This window comes from Ruditapes philippinarum, unplaced genomic scaffold, assembly GCF_026571515.1.
Source record: "Ruditapes philippinarum isolate M1 unplaced genomic scaffold, ASM2657151v2 ctg135_1_1_1_1, whole genome shotgun sequence".
NCBI classification, from domain to species: Eukaryota; Metazoa; Mollusca; class Bivalvia; order Venerida; family Veneridae; genus Ruditapes; species Ruditapes philippinarum.
In genome coordinates, this window is record NW_026862663.1 from 797907 (window position 1) to 822084 (window position 24178).

Consider the following 24178-nt stretch of genomic DNA (forward strand, 5'->3'; position numbering starts at 1 on the left):
TCGTGTCATTATAAGTAAAACCTGGGATACGATACAGTAGATGTATACAACATAGAGAACAGGTCCTATTATTCAAATGAAATGTCATTTTGTTTGTTTTTTTCTTCTCATTCTGACATCTTACGAGAGTTAATTGTAAGATTTATTGTTTAATGGATTAACCTATGGCGAATTTTCTACATGTTTAAATGTAGTCGGTGAAGTAAACATTATTACACTAAATTTTAATTATTTCCATGAAAAACGATTGTTTAAATTAATTTAAAGTATGTCTAAAGTGCCATATTACTATAACACGGAAGTACCATGACTTTTTTTGTCGAACAACCAGTCAATATTTCGTACAAGCTTATATTGAGCTACCCACGCATACGTGCTGGGGACATTTTTAGTGTAAAAACAGATAAATCTTTATAAACATTTACTATATCAAAAAAGAACATCACTTCCTTAATCCCACAGAAATATATTACTATAATATTATCTATTTGTATTATTAACGTTTAAATACATTTTTTGTAAAATATGTAAAGGTGAAACTTTGTTAAGACTTTAATGTGCTTTTTAAAACCACCATAAAACCATTTATTTGTAGAAGTATCTTGAATACAGTAGATGTGAATAGCTAGTCCTGTCTTCTTAGAATTACATTATACATAAAATTAACATTTCTAGATATGCATCTATATATATTACGGCTGTCAGTTTGTGGTCAGGATACACCTTGTTCTAAGCAGTATGACACATTTTATCATCGGGCGGTGTTAGCGGGGGAGTACAATATACTTGTATTTGCATAATATCTACATTCATTGAAAGTTTATGATAAGACATTTTGATATAGCGATATAAGATATAAAATTTAATAGTGTTTTATAGTTATATTGAGGATGTATTAAGATAATACGGTACTGTAAGTATAATAGTAAAAAATTTCCATACAATTTGTAGTGTTGTTAAATGTATACACCTTTCCTTTTTTGTGTTTGTCCATTTCAATAAATATTTTACAAAAATAAGACTTAAGAAGCTTAAGCCTTATACCAGTAAATCTGATTTCACATTACAATGTATATGTATACTGTTTTGCAAAGTATTTATGCAGTTATGTAAGGTATACATACAATTGCATACGAAAAGTTTTATTTTTATCTCAAGTAAAAGTAACCTAAACACCTGCTGACGTAAATATATCTATCTAACATTTATATATTCTGTAAGCCGTATTTACTTCTGAATCACCTATTATATTTATAAATAATTCGAGTATTGTCATTGTTATTAATTATATTGATCGTACAAGAAGTTAGGAAGTTGTTATAAATTACTGAAAATATTGTTGTGTTTGTTTTTATATCAACAATTTTGATGGCGAAATGGGAATTATTCTTACTAAAAAAAGCAACAAAGACTAGAAAATGTCTCAAGGCAATGACACAAAAACAAGTGATTTATCACCGAGGTGGGCAGACGATACAATGCGTCTGTCTATTCATGTTAATCTCAGTATAAAAACGGATTTTCTGGTCGTTTGTGTTGCTTTAAGAGCGCTCGTATATCTTTTACTTTTGCGTGTGCGCGCGTGTGTGTGTGTGTCTTCTTTTTTTTCCTGAAAATAGTAAATAGATGTGTCGTGACTAGTGAGTCTGTGACATCAACTCCACAAAGACCGATTATAGGGACAGACGTCAGAACTGTTGGACAGAAATCTGAAATTAGAGTGGAAATTGATCAAATTGTCAATAAACTAGACATGGATTAGATCATTACATTATCCCTGGGAAAACCTTTCCAATTTTTGTAATCTGCCTTAATGATCATAGTGAACAATTGATTTTATTTATGAATCTTCTATGAAAAGCTTTCTATGTTATCAACAATTGACTTGTGTGGGATATATCCGAACGTTTTTGATATTTTAACAGTGTCATGTTAATGGACACAGTCAAGTGATATCAAAGAAGTTTCCTACTAATATTATACAGAATAAAGATAGCATCGAGTCAAATCACTGTAAGGACTATGCGTTTGATTAAGTTCTTACAATACAATATAATACGGTAGCTGTTATAATGCTATTACTATTGGAGTATTTATAATGTTATTGTACATTTTGTTCCATTATCTCAGATGCTTGTAGTATTTGTCATCACATCATCAGGGCCCTTATATGAAAAGTTTTGTTAGAAAACCCCGGTTTATGTCATTAAGTTATCGCTCGAAATGAAAAAGAGAACAAGAAAAGTTTGTAATAATGTAAGCTTGTTTTCAAAAGGTCCAACGATTATCGATACACTGGAAAAAAACACAATATTTCTCTTTAGTGGAAACCAACGATATATAGCTATGACTCTCTAGATAGACATCTTGTAAGAGAATTATTAATGTGTAATATTTTAGTTCCAAGGCTGCCATGATGTAAGCTATGCATAATTTTGTTTGTGTTTTTGGAGACATCTGCTGATGTTGCTGAATTCAATTTTGACCATTTCGTTAACTTCCGCTAAAGTCGGTGCTAGGTGGGGTGTGGACGATAGCTTGCACTTCCCACTATCGTTCAGCAACAGGCTCAATCAAACCGAACCTGCAACAAATTGACCATTTTAAACGTTCTTAAGGGATACCATTTTTCTCTATTTACATTCATTTTTCATTTTTGTTAGTTTTCTTAAAAGTTGTCATATCACATCATGTCTCGTAAATATGTAGATCTATATATATTTGAATATCTATAAATATAGTATATGTTGAACACATTTGTTACAAGTAGTACATTTTACACAAAACATATCTGTGGATGATTCTAAATTCAAAATGTTACCATTACTTGTTTAAATGTTGAATACTGCTTTTAAAGCCGGTGCTAAGGGGCTTGGACAGTAGCTTGCACTTTCCAGTACTGTCCATGAACAGTATCAATCAAACCAAGCTTGCAACATTTTCGATTTTGACGTTTTGGACGTCCTTTAGGGATTCTATTTCTCTCTATTATATAATTTCATTAATATTAAATTATCGTTGCAATGTATGTATGTCACTCGTTTTCTTGAATATATGGCGTCCAGGTTAAAACAAATACATTTTTCAATCTGCAGATCTCTAGTGAAATTCCCACATATCTGTAATGTAAGATATTGATACACATTTCATGATTAAAAAATTGCATGGAGTACATAATCTCCACTCATTCAGTCAACAAGAAAACATTGCTACCCTAGCTAACACAGGTCATGGAAAGTCTTGCATTAAGCTGCAAAAGTGTACATTAGAATCAAGTCTGCGACAACTAATACTATTACAATTTTGATCGGATCTCTAAATTCTACCATTTCGTTAAATATCAAATTAAAGCAAATTTCATCCCATGCATTTAATGACAGAGGATTGTGAATAATCCTACTGCAATATGAATGAGCACGGTCTAAAAGTCCAGGAGATTGATTGCAGAAAAGGTATTTGAAGCATTTAAGTGTTTGTGAATCAGAGTAAATATAATCGATTTAGCAACTATTCTATTCAAGAACTAATCATATTGCATTGTAAACCCCAACCAATTAATCCAACCTGCATACAGGAATGATTGTTATAAAGCTTATTAAGTAACATGTTGAATTATACATATTTTTCAAACAGTTTGTATTACGCTTGATGTTGAGATAGATTACAACAGCAAGCTCTGTGTACAGACTTGCACTACTTATACAATGGACTATTAACATATTTTGTATCGTTTTCTCGAACTATACATACATAGCTAGTGTGTAAAATCTGCCTTATTTGTGAGCTTATTATAGTATTGATATAAATAATGATATGATATATATATATTTGAAACGCTAAAAATAGCAAGTGTTAGGATACTGATGTTGCAGACTGTCGTTGATTCTTATCGAATAGAGGAAAATTACCGCTAGCTGTCAGCGATCCTTAAAGAGACGGGGCCCCGGCTAGCGTCCCCATGAGTCATGCCCCTACAATATATGTCCCTCTTGCAGGATATGATCCACGTACAGTCTCGGAATGTAACAGCTGACTTAATATAGCACGGAGTATGATCGATAGTGAAAGTATCTGAATAAAGTGTCTCCTTAACTTGTACACATCTGTTACATGTACGAGACGTTCATAACTATACAAGGTCCTTGCTTTATTATGTTAACGTGTCGAATATGAATTATTAAAATCTAGGATACATATTCTGTTTGTGCATTAACTGGTAATGATTATTGATGGATATAACGAGGTAAATGGCAACTATGTAAGATTTCAGATAATATATTCTTTATTCTATATTAAAATAAACACATAAAACATGTTTTATATGATATATAAATAGCAAACTGTCGCAGTTGCAATATGATAGTATTGCAGTTTTTAATAATTGATGACTTACCGGTATATATAGAATAAAACACTTATTTTTTACCAGAGTACAATGCTGCTTATGATTAATTGATCAACCGTTACTCTACGCTTAACTTAATTTATGCCGTCAAGTTAATGTATTGTTTAAGGGAAATATAATACATATCATTTAACGATAAATGGATATGATTGTACCTAAACGATGCAATAATTTTTAATTTTTGTTTATGTATTCAAATGTTTCAAGGTAAATAAATAAAGGAATTGATGTTATTCAGGCATATTATTTTCGTGTATATTTGAGATTTAAGCTACAATATGGCACGTTTTTTCACGACAACGTGGGATACTATTGTCAGCGCAATATTGTCCTTTCCTATATGAAATATCTATAAAATAATACGAACGAATATTTCAAACATTTCCTTATAATTCATGTATTGTAGATATAAATGTACTTGTCAATACTCGTATATAAGGTAGTAAATTTACTATACAACACTTATTATACATGTAGTCAAGAGTTTGTGGTAACTGCTGCTTTATTAACAATAATACTGAAAAGCTACTAATATTGTTTCTGACTGGTAGGCGATTGAAATAATTATCATCCAAGGACGAGTTAAGTAAACAATCCATAAATGCCAGTTATTAGTTAATTTCCCCTACCATTATGTTACATTACGTTCAAATACCATCATATACAAGATAGACATAGTAAGTCATTACTATGGAATGCGGTGGCGTAAACTAAATACATTTGTATGTGCATTATTTAGTTAACGGAAATCGATTTCACGTAGAAAAACCTTGAAAGTTATCGTCGAAAATGCTTACTTCTGAAAAATTGTAAAATATCATATCGCCTTCGGCCCGCATCATTAGTCGATCTACCTTTTTCAACGTAGATTTAAAGTTTGTATGAAATAACTGTGGTTGAATGAAGCGAGAGAATTTATTTACCTGTGTGCATCATCTAGGCGGTAGGAGACGCCCAGTGTGGGAACATACATACAAGTATCTTTATCAAAACCTTCAAGCTAACATGGATTATAAATTAAGTTAAAATCAATAAAATCTGGACTTGCCCGGTAAGTTTAAGATGCTCGCGATCAGTTTCAATGTTAACACGGAGTTGTTAATGTACTTTTAGCATTTGCTGTGTGTTTTATTCTCATTGTGGATTAACTTTCCTCATGTTTGTTTTTTTTTCTTTTTCTATAGTATCAAGTGTAAAATCAATGCTTATCGTTCTATCCTATTTTACAATAGTTTGTTTTATTTATTCATGTTTTATTGATTACTTACAGATCATTTAGTGGAGAATAGTGTAGGAAATAGAATGTGCTTAAAATTTATATTGGGATTTTTTGATAAATACAATTTGTAAGTTGTTTTTACATTCAGCGAAATTGTATCACAATCAGTTATTTGTAGTTATGGTCAATTAAGGGTTATACGTTTCACTTTCGTTATTTTATATCGTAGCAACATTGTAATAGATATTGCTTTGATGTATTGTAACACATTTTGAATGGAGCACTATTTATGTCGACAAATCGGACGCTTCATTTTTCTAACTTTGTATTTATTTTGATCACGTTAAAGTTATAATAGTCAAGTCAAAGTATTTCTTAGCATAAATATATATACATGTTTTTCGCCACACATAATTGGCGGTTAGATTAACAATAGTAGTATAATATTGAAAAATATGAAAATATATAATTCATGTTTAACAAAAGATGAGCATTATTAAGTACACATAAACACATACAATACAAGTCATGGCATATTATTTAACATATCTATAATAATATACATCATATATATGGCAAATAGTTTAATGAAATACATATTGTTTTCTACAACAACACTCTCATTTCTGTTCTTTAAAGCCAGATAGATAAATTTTGCAAGTTTTACTATAACATATCTTTTGGGTGTTGACATAACCTTATTGAATTTATTCATAATAGGCCATGTGTAATAGTTATTATCTAAAAGAGTTAAACGTAATTCTCTATGAAAAGGACATATTAACAAACTTAAACTGACACGAGTGTAAAACGAAATTATTCGTCCGTAAAGTTTCAGCGTAAGTTTGTAATGCATGATATGTCAATATTGAAATGTTCTTCTACCTTCTGACAACGCCCTACCAATGTAAACTTATTTAATCAGACAGCGTTATCGCATTTTTTTTCATTTAATCAAAATATGCTGTAAAATTATCTAACGTGTCATCGATTACTTATCGTGTCCAGCGAACGATGATCAATCGATGATAAAATACCATATATCACTTTCATTCAATTGATGGGACCTAAATAAAAACGATTATTTTTGATAAAATCTTTACCGATATAATATCTGGTGACCAATTGTTGACTGGATGTCCCATCAATGTACGGAATGTAAACATTGTCGTTTATTGGTTTTTCGCATACTTTTAAGGCAAAGCACGCTTTAAACTAGGTCATGTGGGCGTTCCTTACTATTTATTTCATTAAGCCCAAGGGAACTCGATATTGCATATATTTACTATATTGCAAATAACGAAAACGCATAGCTTAAATTGTTATTGTCGTGTTGACTTTATTTTCTACCTGACTTGCTGTAAAATAGTTATAGAAATGCGAATTTTAGATTTATAATGGAATGTTACTTTTACAAAGGTGAATAAATTATTTTACTTAATTAATATAGGTGTAACATTTTATTACATAACGCACCGACAGTCTTCCTGGTTCTGTTAGTAATCATTTACGTCTACCTAAATAATTGGTAATGTTTGTGTTACTAGGGATAATATTGTGCAGTCGTTGAAATATGTCTAACTGCATTCATTCTTGATGAGCCTGTAATAAAGAATAATCTCAACTTCTTGATGAACTGTCCGTAGTTTTATTTTATTGTAGCACATACACGAAAAATAGCATACACTATTAATATTATCAGGGTTACTTTATGTTGTTGTATTTATAATTAATTCTCCATTAATATTTACATTCGTTGTGTACAAGAGTTTCCATCCAATTGATTGATGTGTATATTGATTTAGTGACATTGTATTTAAATGAGTGATAAAATTGCCGCATGACTCATTACATGTTTGATTTAAACTTGGAATACCATCTGTATTTGCTCAACATTAAAATGTTTTAAAATGACACAAACCTAACAGTCATAAACTAGGAAGAAATAATCATGAATATCAACGTACATGTTTTATTATCAGTTATATATATATGCACTTATTTAACTTTTATTTTCAGGCGTTATATTTTGTATCTTATGATAATGTTGTCTCTTGGCAAATGTACTGTTTTTTCCCTACGAAAACGCAATAATTTCTGAACGTGCTCCTCTTTGGTTCCTTTCACATGACATACTAAATTATACTATTTACGCTGAATCTGAATCATAAATACATCCATTTATTGATTCTAGACTCTGAATAATTTCCCGGACTTGCCTACTGCATGTGTCACATCTTTTAACCATTCAATTATTAGAGAAAGTAATGTAACTGCTGTGTTATAACAGAATCTCTGGTGGAGATAATGTACCAAGGACATGCAATATTGTTATTTGACAATGTCTACACGAGAAAAATACATAAAAATATAAGTTATACCTACTTTACCAGACGTCGGTCACATGCATGCACTTTACTTTTTAAGTATATGTTTTAAGTACACAATAAAAGCGACCATCACTTTCGCAAAATATGAATTGCTTTTTATGTTACTTTGTGTACTGAACCATTTAAATGTTTGGGGAGAGTTGTTTGAAATACCTTTAAAAGATCTAGTTATATGTAAATGAAATAATGTTTTAGTGCATTTGTAGTGGGAGGAGGGGGGCATGTTTATATAGACAAGGTATTGATAGCACGTCTTTGCTTTAATATGTGTTTTACCTTATAAGGCAACGACTGATAGTGGGTCATTTTGTGAGGGGATTTCTGAATTATTTTCCTTCTTACCTCTCTTTTTTGTAAATGAATATGCGATAAGAAAGCCTACGTCATAGGATGTTAAGTTATTTTAAAGAGAAAGGTAAACCCCCCTTGTCCTTAACAATAACTTTATTATCGCCACAGTTGTGTTTAAGTGGTATTTATGCGCGTTTCCTCCGACAAAAACATAACATTGGTTTATTGTATGGCTAAAGGTATAGTTTTACGCTGTTTTCTCACATCAATATCTTTTGATGTTTTATGAACAATAATATATCCTCTACTCTGTGTAACTACTTATACTCAGGGGAAATTACTTCACCAACAATGATATGTAATGTTTTATATTGTGTGATGCTGAACATAATTTGTAAACATCTTATGTTATAATATTCTCTCAGCTATAGTAGGTTTAAGTTTTAATGCATTGAGATGGGTGTAAAAATGTCTGTTTACTGTAACATTATATAATCCGGAATCAAATAATCTGTGTGATATACATCTACTACAGCGATATGTAAAGTTATAGATACACTGAATAATAAATAAGAACAAAAATATGAAAAAATAAAAAAAAGTTTTGTATACTACATTGTATATTGTCATGAAAGCACGATCTATAGGACCAAAAGAAGTTGTACTTGAGCAGAAGAGTAAAATTTGTTAAATGTCATCATTAAAATATACTTTTTTTTCTATTTTAGGTTTATTTAAAGAACAAAAGTAGCTTAAACTTTCAAGATGCCGTCTCACGTTACTATCGGCAACGAGACGGTTGATCTCAATGACTATTTGTGTTCGACTAAAGGACTCTTATTACCATTGGTCAGCGAGTATACATGGAGTACAGGAGGACGTGCGTTTATTTATTTACTTGGATTACTATGGATCTTCATGGCTGTAGCCCTCATAGCAGATGTATTTATGTGTTCCATTGAACGTATCACTAGCAAGACAACAACTGTCAGAATCGCTGATGCGGAATCTGAAGGTGGTTACCGGGAGATGGAAGTGAAAGTATGGAACAATACAGTAGCAAATCTCAGTCTGCTTGCCTTAGGAACCAGCGCACCGGAAATACTCCTCTCAATAATAGAGACTGTAGGAAATGGGTTCAAGGCGGGAGAACTCGGGCCAGGTACCATCGTAGGTTCTGCAGCATTTAACCTACTTGTTATCTCTGGTATTTGCGTGATGTCAATTCCATCGCCAGATACACGACGTGTCAAAGAGATCAAGGTGTTCTTCGTCACTGGGTTCACCTGTATATTTGCGTACGTGTGGATGGCGATTGTACTGATGGTATCATCACCTAACAGAGTAGAAATATGGGAGGGCGTGGTCACACTGGTTTTCTTCCCCCTCCTCATTCTCATCTCATATTTAGCTGACAGGAACTTCTGTTTGGGCAAAAAGGAAGAACATGCAGAAGGCATGGTCGGATTTGCACTCGGTAAGTCAATCGTTCATTAACAAAACTAGCTAACTTACATTTCTCTTGTCTGTCCATTTAATGTACTTAACGAATTTCAAAACGTATTCAGACTATAAAACGCATGCATTATCTTAAGTGTATTGTACAGAAACTTATATATCAAGTCATTAAATATATATATCGTATTCTTTTTAAACTACATTGTATATTTGTTCAGCATTTAAATTTATTACTTTATATATTAAGATATAAATATAAAAAACTGAAACTGCTATGTAATATTTACAAATGTAGTTTGTATGATATATACAGGTGTGAAAGGGGCTCAATGAAAGCTTCTTGCATGCTAACAAAATAGTATATACAAACATGTGGAGGCGACCTATAACTGCTAGTTTATTACGTCACTATAGCACGAGGTTGTATTCTAAGATCATTTGGCGCCCGAGGTTGTCCACCATTGACCTTTTTAGTCTTTAGCAGTAAAATATGACAAACAAGACCAACAAGGAAAGGTGGCGTTCAATGAACGCAAAGCATTTAGCCCTCTACGTTTCTATACTCATTGCTAGTTCAACTGCACAAACAAAACCATGTGTTGTTTTGTGTAATCCAGGTCAAACCAGTGATTATGTTTTATACCAGTGCAGCAATTGGATTGCACAGTCAGCCAGTTTGCATGTAACTATGTACACTAGAAAGGCCTTTTAGTTGATCATCTCATGGGAAATTTGAACTATGAAATGATTAAACAACGAGAACCTTGCAGTCTGTTTATACATTATCTTTATCAGCAAACGGTCACACATTTCGAATTTAATATTCCTTTTGCATTTAGATTTTACCAGGGTAAACTTACTGAAAATGTTGTTTTAAACAACCAGTTCCTTTTAGGTTTGCAAGATACAGTTTTTTAGTCATTGTGGTATTTTTGTTGGACCTAAATCCCCTTGTGGCTGTGGGGTTACCTTTAAAGATTGAGGCATCGGAATTGCAGCTACCGTTTATCCGTGCGTGATTGTAAAAGGAAACTAAATGGATTCGCATTACTGGAGTCTATGCATCACATAGCCCCAGCAGGCTGATGTGGTTTGACCCCTGGTGTTTGTAACACCCGAGGTTTGCCAAAATCATATTTCCTGCTTCGGCGCCATACGACCTAAATTGTGTTTTTGCGCCGTAAAACCAGACCAAACAATATAGAACAAATACTAGACCTAACTGTTCCTTTGTGATAATTGTATTTTTTATTGACAAAAGGAGAAGAATGAAATTTCCTGTTTTGAGAATGAAATTGAGAGCAAAAGATTGCTTGTGATCAATAAACGTATATCATGGTATTATTACTGCGATGGCGATGAGGCTACCTAGTTATATGAGTAAAAAAACCTTCATGCATTCATCAAAAATAAATGACCATGATCTGTTGCAATCGTATGTCTGCAAGCCATCAGAGAATTGTTATATTGTAACAGTATTTTCACTAAAGGTTTTTAGTATATGTTAAATGTAACATATGAATATCTGTACGTGAAATTAAAAAGGTCGAATATAAAAAATTAACTGGGATACCTACAAATTTTTCTCATTATTTTCTGTGTGTCAAGTGGAAAAACCAAGGCCCACACCTCTTCTGTTTACGTATCATAGAGGAAAATGGCACGTCGCCCATTCCATTCCATTTGACTTTATAAATGCATATAGATAAGAGCTGTAAAGTTAACATAAAGACACTTTATAGCAATCTTGTGATTTTTTAAAAACATTTTACAAGTAACCAGGTTGCAGACAGTATATATTCCTTAGTCTGTTAGCGGCAGCTGAATCTACCAATGCGACAACTGCAGACCAAGATAAACCGGCACATTCGCACCGTCTGATCATGGTCTGCATTGTTCGCTGGTCATTCACTACTTTTTTTATTTTTTTCCTACAAATGATAAAATTTTTTGTCAAGATTTAAAGATAGACAAGTCAATTTAAGATATCAAGCGTGATATGGGCTCAATATTGTGTACTTCAATCATATCCGAATCAACTAAGAATATTGAGAGTAGAAGCCTGTGGTTAACCAATATCCTTTTATCTACATTACTTCATACGATGGTTGCATGGCTGGATGGTAAAGGGTATCACTTGAGTCCATGTATCAGAATAAAGTTTGAGTTTTATATTTAAACTTGATGCTCTGAAACGTAATGACGTATACACGTAACCAACTTGTATTTTACATCAATAAATAATAATACGGCAAGGGTAGTGTATTTTTCGATAATGAAATATATTAGCCGGGTTAATGAAAGGTAGGTCTATTAACAACATATATAAATCAGAACTGAATGTCAAGTGTTAATGTTTTATTTCTACAGACAATAAGGGCGGTCGGAAGTACGAAGGTAAATTATGAAAGACAGCCAGAAGATGTTTTGGTTCACTGCTTGCTATATGTGCTCTTGGATTGTTTTAATGTTCTTATGTATCCTATACATGTTTTATATTTTCTATTATGTTTGCGCTATGTTTCATGGAAATACCTAGACACATTTTTGTTGAGTGAAATGAACCATATGACAGCACCATGCCCCTCAGAGCTTATCATCTATCATACAGAGCTTATTATATAAACATTTCCTGCTGCCCGTATCATTATAATTGCACCGCGTAAAAAATATTTACTGAAAAAAAATTGGTACGTGCGATTTAACTTGTTATAGCATAAAATAAATACGAGATATGACACAGTAAATGTTTGGTAGTTTTAATTGTTCCTAGAACGAAGTGAGGGTTATTAACCGGCGAAAAATTCTAATAACGTGGAAATTAATACAAGGATATTATAGTAACGTGTAAAAGGTAATAGTAACGTGTAAAAGCTTGGATTAATTTAAGTATAATGCGTAATAATATCAAATGAAAATAGTTAATTGTGCTAGTGTTACATTTCATTTTATGAACTAAGATTTTTTTCTAACATGATAAAATAAATGTTAAATACTCTATTATGACGATTATCAAAAATACTATATTATTACATTAACGCATAGGTTAAGGCGCTTTGAGACATGTAGCCAAAATGCACAAAACCTGTTGACACTTGCATGTTAATACACTGGCCAAATCGAGTTAAAAATTGTTGTACTGTTACTGGAAATATGAAGTAATAGTGATGGACTTAAGGCAATCCGGGCGTGCAACAACTGGTGACAAGTTTACATTAGATAAAGACACATTTTACCTACATTTTATTACGGTTATATATATTTATATACTTGCATGCTACACAGACATGTAAACTTACGCTTCAAGGGAAGTAAGTGCATGCTTTGACTGACAAAGTCTAGAGGAGTTAATGTTGGGCTGGGACAATGTTTAACCAACTAATAATTTTTGTTCGTAAACCTTTCTTATGTTTAATAATGACTTGCAGAGAAGGCCGAACCATCGTCAGGTTTGTTAAAGAGTGAACTTGGCGGTCAAGGTCGCAAATACAAAACTAGTAAGTGGCCGCACATCCTGGTCAGGTGCTTAAGCCATATAACACCTGGGCCAATAAGCTTAGGTGCCGAGTGTATACTACACATGTAGTAATAAAAGCACACGCATAGGGTTCAGGCATATAGTGTACCACATATCACACTAATTGTATATTCTTAGTAAATAGCAACATTAGATGCGGTACAACAACTTGTTGCCATGTGCGAACAGTTTTCGTTAGTAATAAATGAATCAAAAATACCAGTGCATATGTTAAATCTGTATCAAAACCGTTTCAACTGTCAAAAGCATTAAAACGTCAGTCCTTTTTTTTTAATCGCAGCGTCTTAGTAGAATTTCATTTTTGCTTTTCCTTGATCAAGTATCTTATTTGCGTTTAGTCGCATAGAGAGAATGAATAGTTGTTTATAGATTGCATTTTCATTTTCTGCTTTAAAAAATGCTGATATAGGCAATAGTATGACATCACGTAGAGGCGTTTTCCATTTGTTATAATCCCTTTCAAATAAATTTGCGCACCTTTAGATAATGTAGGCGTTTAAACGATATATTTTTAAATTGAATTTTATATCATCTTGAGAATATATTATGAGATTTAACCACTGGAGTATAGAGTTGTGTAACGTAAACCAGTTTTTAAAGTTATAAATAGATGCCATGTGTATGAATGGAGGATTAAGCTTGCAGCTTTGGTTGAAATAATCTAATAACAACATACTGTTTTAACATACTAGCATCAGAAACTCCTTAATTCGCAATTGCTAATATACATATATATTCTATATTTTAGTATATAATCAAATTGTGTAGTTAGTGATTATTTCGAAAATTTCACACTTAATTCTGATAATTTGATACTCCTGTATTTTGATACTTTACTCCAAAACATTTAATTTTTTACTCCGACTATTTTATTCTTTACTGTGATAATTCGATTATTTGATACTTTACTCCAACATTTTTGCTTCGATAATTTTATACTTCGAGATACTTTACTTCGATAGTTTGATACTAAACTTGCAGCGTTTACTGGCGATATTAGGCTTCACCTGATTTGACATCTCAAAGAACTGATGACCATGTTCTTGTGCTCAGTCCGACTATAATTTGAATTGTTTTTTTTCCTTCTTCTCTATTTCTATTGATATACCATATATACAAATAATATTAAAGAAGCTACAAGAGATTGATGTATTAAGTTAACTTTTTGTTGTTTCAGTGAGCGGTGATGGTGACGAGCCCTTAAAGACAAGGGACGCAGACAGTGACCTGAATAAACTTGCAAGAGTAAGACATTTTAAATAATAATGAAATAACCGATGAATGGTCAATAAGCTGGTGATGTTACTTTAAAGTTCATGCTTTCAAGCATAAATATTTTTTTATAAACTACATACTTTCGTTTAGTTGACTATCAGTTATATTACTTTTATTTTGTTATATGAAATGCATGTTACATATCAAACACCTTGATTCTGGGATTCATATGCTTAAAATTTTTGATATAAGATTATTATCTGAAACATAATGAAACATATCATATGTTTGCAGACTCTAGGTCAGGAGGTCCGTGATGGCGATATACCGGAATCTGAAGCTGCTAAAATCGCAATCGCCAGAATGAATGAGGGACAGTCACATGACAGAGGATGGTACCGGATCAATGCAACGCGCATGCTCACTGGTGGAAGGAAGCTTATTCCAAAAGTGATGTCCAATTTTCAAGAGGTAAGCATTAATTGGAACGAAAAATTTGTAAAATTAATGCATTCAAGATTAAGTGCAACAATGTGAAGAATGGAAAGCTAAATATAGGACCTGCTTGTGTAAGGTTATGATATGTTGTTGACTGCTTTTTCATTAATTCTTTTTAGTGAACAGCTTTTGCATTTACAGCTTTGTCATTTATATTATAAATGAAATTGATTATTGAGGCAAAGTTTAGCGTCATTTGTATAAAGGTATTTGAACATGTTTTCTTTTTTAAATATAAATATTAAGTTATAGATACATTTGTATATTTCTAACATTCAATTTGATTTTTAACATGCCGGTTTGTGTTTCTATGTTAGCAATGTATGCCTTCAAATGTCATTGAAAGATATTGTAGCGTATATAGTAAAATGCATGAGATAACTAATGTTTAACGATATGATATTTCACGCTGGTTGGTTTAGGATAGGGATAGTGATATTGAAGGAAACGTCAATCACGGCATAAAATAAGCTTTATTTGTGCCTGAAGTTTCCAGTTCGCTTGTAACTAATATATGTATATTTATTTGCTGTTTATATATAGAAACAATGACATTGATAGATAATTATGTGTTGCTATGATAGATACACCTGTATAAAGGATGATATTAAACTTGATAAATATGCACATACATTAATGCAATCAAGCTGTAAATCAATGTTTACTGTTAATGTGAAAGGGCAACAAAGTTGTTATAGTACTTATATACATGTATATTTTTATCTTACAAATAAATAATACAAGATTTTATGAGAAATATACAACTTAGTACCTATTTCAGGAAATCTTACCTTCTTTGGTCAATACAAAAACTAAATTTCTTCTAAAATGGAGATAAATCACTGGCGTTAGTATGTATCATTTGTACAAGATACATGAAACATACTATTATATTATTTCCCAGCAAGTACCCGTCATGGAATTTGATTTGTATTAGTGTCATTTCAAGTTCTGAGAGAGATGTTGTTTTAACAAGAAATAATGTATATAACTTGACAACCCATATAGTATGTCAGTCATAAATTATTAATCTTCCTTGTATATTAGCTGATAACATTGTTTTGTTTTATTTTCATCCCCTAAAATAACACAAAACATTTTGTAAGTATCTTACTTTATATAAATACTGTGTTACTTAGTTCAGCTGATTTTGTAGATCTGTAATCTTTTTAAGTTTTTAACATGTGATACTTCTTAAATTGTGCTGTTCCTTTGTGCTGTTTTCTGTTTCTTGCATCTTCCTTTTGTTTGTGTTTCCTCTAACAATGTAAGATTCCTCATCACATGCACCTTGCTCATATGATGCATTTTGAAAAAAAAGCAGTATCATTGTTGCTTTTAACCAAGTATCAACAAGTCTACCCGGGTACTGTTAGTTGATTGTTAAGTTGCGTCACTTCGGTTAAATTTGCATTGAGTAGCAGCAACACATTCGTGTGCATTAACAAAATGTATCTTAGATGGTAAACAGAGCTTTAATCTACAACTTCTTTGAGCCTTCTCCTTCCATCTTCACATTGGCCTCCTACTCCTCCAATCTCAACACTGCCTTCTTTGATTACTAACAAAACATTCACTTTAACACCTTTATTACTATACAATAGAAGGCGAATATCCAAAGTTTAATGAATAAATCAGATAGACCAACAAAGTTTGTCTTCATTAATTGTATGTATGTTATATGCAAAACCTTTACGCTGATTAAAAAAGAGTACAAATTAGATTGTTAGAATACTAAAGAAAAATTCCTTGAAATAATTTCCATCCATTACCTAGAAATTGTTACCAATAAATGAGCAGAAATATTTTAGCAGAAGCTCAATTTAAGTACACTTGTACAAGAATGTTTACAGATTTCTGGTATATTTGTTAACTATAGAAACGAGTATGATGAGTTTGTTGTTTTACTGGCATGAATTATAGCACTTGGTTACCTAAGAATGCTTGCATGATGTAATTTATCATCAGTTGACTGTCCAGCCAGCGCAAGTTTGTTGTTGTAATTGTTGTCGTTGTCGTCTTGCAGACATCCAACGTGTTGCTAGTGTGCTGTGATGCTAATATAGTTGATTAATTAAATGTTAACATTGATGTTGTTAATTTTGCTTTGAAGTACTTTAGCATTCTTATACATCATACAAGTCCGAAGCTATAAAATAAAAGATGTCATTTGATAATTAGTTTAACATACATTTTTTATTATCATTTAATCCAAATACGCTTATTAGATTATATTCAACAGTAGTGGCTGTAAATGTATTAATTAATTATATACGCATGCATAAAATATACAATGTGTTAAAGGCATTGAGCCGTTGAGCTTTTAGACAATAAAATTGAAAGTGCAATAAAATAGCTTAAAGCTATAATTCCATTTCCGATATGACATATATGATTACCTATAAAGTTTCCTTAAAAATAGCTTAAATAATGGACACATATGAATCATCTGTGTATAAAGCACTGCTCATGATTTACATGCATATTAAATATATGCTTTTGTCATTTAAGCTTTACGATAATACAAAGCTAACTGAAGAAGAACGTGCGGATAAGGATATATCAGTTAAGTCTAAGGATCACACTGCAGGAGGTACGAAGGCTGTTGTAGAGTTTACAGCGGCTGCCGTCAGTGTACTGGAGAATGAAGGAAAGGTCAGGCTCGGAATTCGCCGGTATGGCAAGAAAGATATTCCCTGTACCGTCAGGTAAGTCTGAATATCTGAACTTGAACAAAAAAGTGCACTTGATTTAAGTAAATATGTACAGTTTGAAGTTATATGGAGACCATGACAAGCTTTTTTTTAAGTACAAGGCAGTTTTTTCTCAAGATTTGAACCCAGATTATGATTATTATGTCTCGACTTCTAACATTTCACCAGTTTTAATGTCTGTGATTTTACCTGAAGAGTACATTTAATTATATTAATGAATCGTGCGTGTATAAGAACAAACTACAGATTCATTATATACTGCCTATTTCATGGCCTTATAGCATTAAAGTGACCGATCAGTCAGCCCGCAAACATTTATAAGACCGAAGCCGATGACTGAATCTTGTTCAATGTTTTGGGCAAACTGGGTGGCCGCTATAATACTATGAGGTCTGAAGGAATGTGTACTATTTCTTATATTATACCACACTTTACTAGAACAAATAGTGAAATCACAAGAAAATAAATCATACTGTGTAAATTAACCACAACAACAAAAACAACAACAACAACAAAACATTTCAAGTAAATTGTACTGAACACTTTTTTCATTCAGTTTGTATTCTGCGCGTTTTGTAAAACCTCTCTCTCCATAACACACCACTTAATTTTAGCGGTCCGATAAAAACATAATATTGCCCGCTCAGGCGGTCAGGCTGGGACTTTTAATATAGAAAAGGAGGGGTATTTTGTAATGTATAATATTCATTAATAGGGTAGAAACAATCAACGGAACTGCATTGGCTGGCGAAGATTATAAGCATTTTTGCGAGAATGTAACATTTGCCAAGAACGAGGAATTGCGTCAAGTTTTTATTGAGATTGTTGATGATTGTGAATGGGAACCGGATGAGTTTTTCTTCGTCAAACTACATGTTGTAAAACAGGAAGATGGAAGTCACGAGCATATTGCCTTAGGAAACATCTCTATAAACCAGGTCACAATCATAAACGACGACGGTAAATATTATTCTCTACCTTAAAAACAAATGTGTTTCAACAAGGAGTAAATTGACCATTTTAATGATTCTTCATTATCCTTTTTAAAATGCTGTTTTTTTAAATAACTTGATACAAATTCAGTAAATATTTATTAATACATATGTAAGTATTACTTGTACATACTTCATTTCACCACTGAATGAATTGTACCTTTCAGAACCGGGAAAACTGGAATTTGCAAAGCCAAGTTTGGTTGTTAAAGAAAGCTATTATACTGCGCGTGTTCCTGTAAACCGTGTCAATGGATGTGATGGTCATGTGAGTGTTAAGTGGAAGACCACGGACATAACCGCTAAAGAAGGAAAAGATTTTGAAGGAAAAGAGGGAGTTCTGTTGTTTGACAACCAAGAAATTTCCAAAAATATCGATATCCCGCTATTTCCAAGCAATGTAAGTTTTCTTTCGATTTCATTGAAGTAAGTTTTACACTTAAATTGTGAAACTTTGGGCGTTTAAACTGTTTGATTCAACATTTTCTAGTTCAATAAACTTACCTTAATTTGCTAAGCCATCTTTTCTTTATTTTCTTATTTGTATTCACCATTTAAAACTACATTGTTGTAATGAGGTTTGATAGTTTAGCTAGTGCAATGTGTCAGATTAATTTTGTTAGACTTTCCATACTTTATCCCGTCAACAAATGTTCGATATTTCTAGATACGATAAGGCACGACACTAGAAACGATTCCTATTTCTAATAGCACATTTTTTAAGATTTTGATCTTTATAAATGTACCATCGTTTATTTAATTTCTGGTATACAGAAGAAGGAACGCGATGAATGTTTTGCTATTGAACTTGGCGAATGTGACGGCGGTGCTGAGCTAGGAAAGATCAAGAAAACCATTGTTACTATTGTAAACGATGATGGTATGTAACTCCGCAGGATATACATTTTATATATTTTGGATGTTAAAGTTATTTTTTTCACAGAATGATGGTGCTAATTTTTTCATATAGTCTTATTTTTATCATAAGCCTTGGAATTTTCTAAATGTTTTTTTATACGCCCGTTTGAAAAAACGGGACGTATTATGGGAACGCCCCTGGCGGGCGGGCGGTCGGGCGGGCGGGCGGTCGGGCGGGCGGCGTCCAATTTTGTCCGGAGCATATCTCCTACATGTATGGAGGGATTTTAATGAAACTTCATATAAATGTTCACCACTATGAGGAGCAGTGTCGCGCACATGAACCAGGTCTCTAGGTCAAAGGTCAAGGTCACACTTAGAGCTCATTGAAAAATGCTTGTCCGGAGCAAAACTTCCACATGTATAGAGGGATTTCAATATTACTTGGCACAAATGTGCACCATTGTGAGGCGGAGTGTCGCGTGCAAGATTCAGGTCCTTGCGGCCAAGGTCAAGGTCACACATAGAGGTCAAAGTTCAGATAAAAATATGAAGATGTGTATATGGACCATTTAGTCATCATTTATTGAGGGATTGTAACACAAATGGTCATTATCAAGACTATGGCTTTGATACATATAATTTAGGTCAATATATACAAGGTCAAGGTCACTAAAGATGATGAAATATCCAGATTTTGTAAATAGAATTTAATCAAAGGGAGACAACAAAGTTATTACTTTGTTCATAAATGACTTTACACAATTACTCCCCTTGATCTATTTTCACTTTCAATTCTAAAAATAGAATTTAATCAAGGGCATGAAATAATCCTCTTTCTTGGACTTGAGTATGTTCTAAAGAATGTAACATTTATTTACACATGTTTCATTCATTGGTCAAGATTCTTAACTGTGATAACTATGGTGTTCTGTAGACTTGGTATTTGTTCACAAAGATCATACAGTAATTACCTTATCAAATGTAAATACTTTCTCATAGAAATTTAATTATATTTTAATTTTCAAGTAAATATCAGTTCAGCTCATTCAAAGATTAAGAATTGTAATGAAATGTATTTCCCTAGAATAAAATCTAAAATCAGAATTTTTTAGTTATTAAATTACATGTACTTCTTTTTATACGCCCGTTTAAAAAAAGATAAAAATATGAAGATGTGTATAGGGACGATTTAATCATCATTTATTGAGGGATTGTAACACAAATGGTCATTATAATGACTACGGCTGTGCCACATGTTACTTTAGGTCAATATATGCAAGGTCAAGGTCACTAAAGATGGTGAAATATCCAGATTTTGTCTGGAGCATATCTCCTACATGTATGGAAGAATTTTTATAATACTTTATGGAAATGTTCACCACCATGATATGTATTGCTCCATGCATGATCCAGGTCTCCAGGTCAAAGGTCAAGGTCACACTTAGAGCTCATTGAAAAACGCTTGTCCGGAGCAAAACTTCTACATTCATAGGGGGTTTTCAATATAACTTGGCACAAATGTTCACCATTGTGAGGCTGAGTGTCGCATGCAAAATTCAGATCCCTGCGACCAAAGTCAAGGTTACACATAGAGGTCAAAGTTCAGATAAAAATTTGAAGATGGTTATAGGGACCATTTAGTCATCATTTATTGATGGATTGTAGCACAAATGGTAACTATCATGACTACAGGTGTTACACATTTAATTTAGGTTAATATTTGCAAGGTCAAGGTCACTGGAGATGATTAAATATCCAGATGTTGTCCGGAGCATATTTTCTACATGCATGGAGGAATTTTAATGTTACTTTTATAGAATTGTTCACCACCATGAGACGTAGTGCCCTGCACATAAACCAAGTCTCTAGGTCAAAGGTGAAGGTCACAGTTAGAGCTCATAGAAAAACACTTGTCTGGAGCAAAACTTCTACATGCATAGAGGGATTTCAATATAATTTGGCACAAATGTTCATCATTGTGAGGCTGAGTGCCGTGCATAAAATTCAGGTCCCTGCGACCAAGGTCAATGTCACACATTCTGTGCATATCTTCCCTATTGATTTGTTTTAAGGTTCATTTAACAACACAGTGCCAAGAATAAAAACTTGCTTGCTAGATAACACTTATCCATAATGCCCCCATCTCCATCTAAAGCTTTTTCGTAAACGGGCGTATTTTGTGACTATGGCACCCTTGTTACTAGATATTTACAAAAAGATTATAGTTCTTTGCGCATATCCACCTTATTGTTTTTAAACATATTCAACAACATTCTAGTGGAACATGAGATAAATCACTTAAATTGATCGTCCATTGTGAAATATATGTTTTTATATATATTGTGACTGTATACGAGTATATGCTAAACTTTTTAAAGATATTTTAATTCCAAAATATCGAATGTTTTCATTTCAAAGTCGTTTACGATAACTAGCATTCATCAATAACAAACACTTTATGTTTCAGAGTTTGATGGCATTGTAAGTCGTTTACTGAACATGACTAAGGCTAACGTGGGAGCCATGGCGCTTCAGTCTCATAGATGGGTAGATCAATTTAAAGAAGCAATGAATGTGAATGGAGGTGACATTGAAAGTGCAACCTTTCTCGATTATGTTCTACATTTCTTTACATTCGGATGGAAAGTAAGTAAAAAAAATGTGATATAAAAAAGTAGAACCGGCCGTTAAATACATGTACATTTGTCTTTCGATTTGTTTATTGAAAAAGTTCATATGATAAAGGAAAGAGTGCTTAAAGAAACATACATATATATATCTTTTTTATGAATTTCATAATGTCGATATACTAATAAAATTCACTGCTATATTTTCAGTTGATTTTTGCGTTTGTCCCCCCTGCAAAGTATTTGGGTGGCTGGCCATGCTTCTTATTGTCTCTTGGTGTTATCGGACTTCTTACAACAATCATTAACGATTTGGCGGGAACATTTGGATGTTTAATTGGCCTTGAAGATAGTATAACTGCTATCACTTTTGTTGCATTGGGAACGAGTATGCCGGACACATTCGCCAGTAAGACAGCAGCTCTAATGGAGAAGACTGCAGACAGTTCGGTGGGGAATGTTAACGGTAGTAACTCGGTGAATGTATTCCTCGGTCTAGGACTTCCGTGGACAATTGCCAGCATTTACTGGGCAGCAAAGGTTTGTAAAATTCTGTTTCTATAACAATATTTCATTTTCATTTTATCACATATCGTTTGTGCATGTGTAATAATAACTCTTTACTACAAATTTGGAACATTTCAATAAGTAATTTTAAACTTGTGTTTTATTGTTGGGATTGGTGTTTGTGCAACCATAATTTTTTGTAAAATAATTTTTATTTTGTTTTTCAATTATAAAAATTTTGGTTTGGTACATTCCAGGGCCAGGAATTTGCTTATCCGGCAGGGTCACTTGGTTTTAGTGTCGTCATCTACAGTGTATGTGCGTTTATAGCTCTAAGTCTTCTCTTGATTCGACGTTACGTCCCCTTGTTTGGTCGTGCGGAGCTAGGAGGACCACAAGTTCCCAAAATAATTTGCGGAATATTCCTGATATCATTATGGGTTATATACGTCATGTTGTCAGCTCTACAAGTTAAAGGAATAATAAAAGTTAACTTCTAAATAAAATTTAAAAAAACTGCTATAGAACTGCCATAGAATATTATCTTCTTAGATAGGCTGTTAAACGACAGGACGGTTAAAAATAGTTTATCTGTTTTATTGTATGACCAAAACCTTCTCTCGAGGCTTAAAGAGTTGAGGTCATATGCTGGAAAATAAAGATGTAAAGAAGCTTTTAGTCGGAAATCAAAGTTACTTACCTAAAAAGGTTGTAAAATATTTGTCAACACCAAGGTTTTCCGGTTCCGGTCTTATAAAAGATATCAGTTCAGATTCAAGTTATTTTAATAAACATTTTTTTCGATTGATCAAATATTTATGCCCTGTCGATCATTTTTACTAGATTTTGTTTAAAACATATACGATATATATGATACATGTACAAGAATGTGTAAAACGCTTGTTCTGTGGTTATATGCTTCATAGTGAAGTTTTCATATGGACAATGGCGCATGTCCGAAACGGAATTTTATACAATATTTTTCCCCGGTTAACATTTCGATAATTACACTTTATAATGTGGCGCATTTAATCATAAACCTACATTATCTGTTCGCAATGTGTTGTAACTATATATAATATGTATATAAAATGCTTTCCTGCTGTACATGTTTATTATTTTTTACTTATTTTTTATTCTTAATAAAGCAATATACTAATGTAAAGTGTTAGTGGCTTAAATTCTTTTGTTTTTATTTTACCATTTGGGTTTCTTTTTTAAAACTGGTAGATCCGAATATTTTCTATTTCTAAAATATTTTAAAATGTCATATTGGTTATCATACGACTTTTAGTGAGGTATTTTATGAATGGGTGTGAAAAATACCCTAGATACAAGCATCGGACGTGAGACACAGTCATAACTTACTCGTGAGTTCACTGAAGGTCCGTTTGTCTTCTGGTACAATGAGCACGTTAAAAGATCTCGGAACACTGATTCTGAGAATACCTTTAAATAAGACT

General features: G+C 32.6%; 1 protein-coding gene across 11 annotated transcripts; it reads left to right on the plus strand.

Annotated features, from left to right (window-relative positions):
- Nucleotides 1-763: 763 nt before the first annotated feature.
- On the plus strand, nt 764-23880 carry LOC132719797 (sodium/calcium exchanger 3-like). Of its 11 annotated transcripts, none has more exons than XM_060703706.1 (12): nt 764-913; nt 9034-9782; nt 13192-13260; nt 14479-14546; nt 14811-14987; nt 17526-17722; nt 18444-18688; nt 18888-19120; nt 19495-19600; nt 22049-22227; nt 22419-22748; nt 22973-23880. In XM_060703706.1, exons 2-12 carry the CDS (start codon nt 9071-9073, stop codon nt 23213-23215), a joined length of 2559 nt encoding a protein of 852 aa, XP_060559689.1. In that variant the 5' UTR covers nt 764-913; nt 9034-9070; the 3' UTR covers nt 23216-23880. The 11 variants fall into 11 exon arrangements, with proteins under 11 accessions (XP_060559689.1, XP_060559688.1, XP_060559690.1 ...); XM_060703705.1 differs by lacking the exon at nt 764-913 and adding an exon at nt 4092-4243; XM_060703707.1 differs by lacking the exon at nt 764-913 and adding an exon at nt 4110-4258.
- The last annotated feature ends 298 nt before the right edge of the window (nt 23881-24178 follow it).

Bases quoted from the DNA above. Each gene is read 5' to 3' on its own strand.
- LOC132719797 (XM_060703706.1), top strand. From the start codon at position 9,071: ATGCCGTCTCACGTTACTATCGGCAACGAGACGGTTGATCTCAATGAC. The intron at 9,783-13,191 runs GTAAGTCAATCG...AATGACTTGCAG, and splicing joins CATGGTCGGATTTGCACTCG to AGAAGGCCGAACCATCGTCA. The intron at 17,723-18,443 runs GTAAGTCTGAAT...ATTCATTAATAG, and splicing joins GATATTCCCTGTACCGTCAG to GGTAGAAACAATCAACGGAA.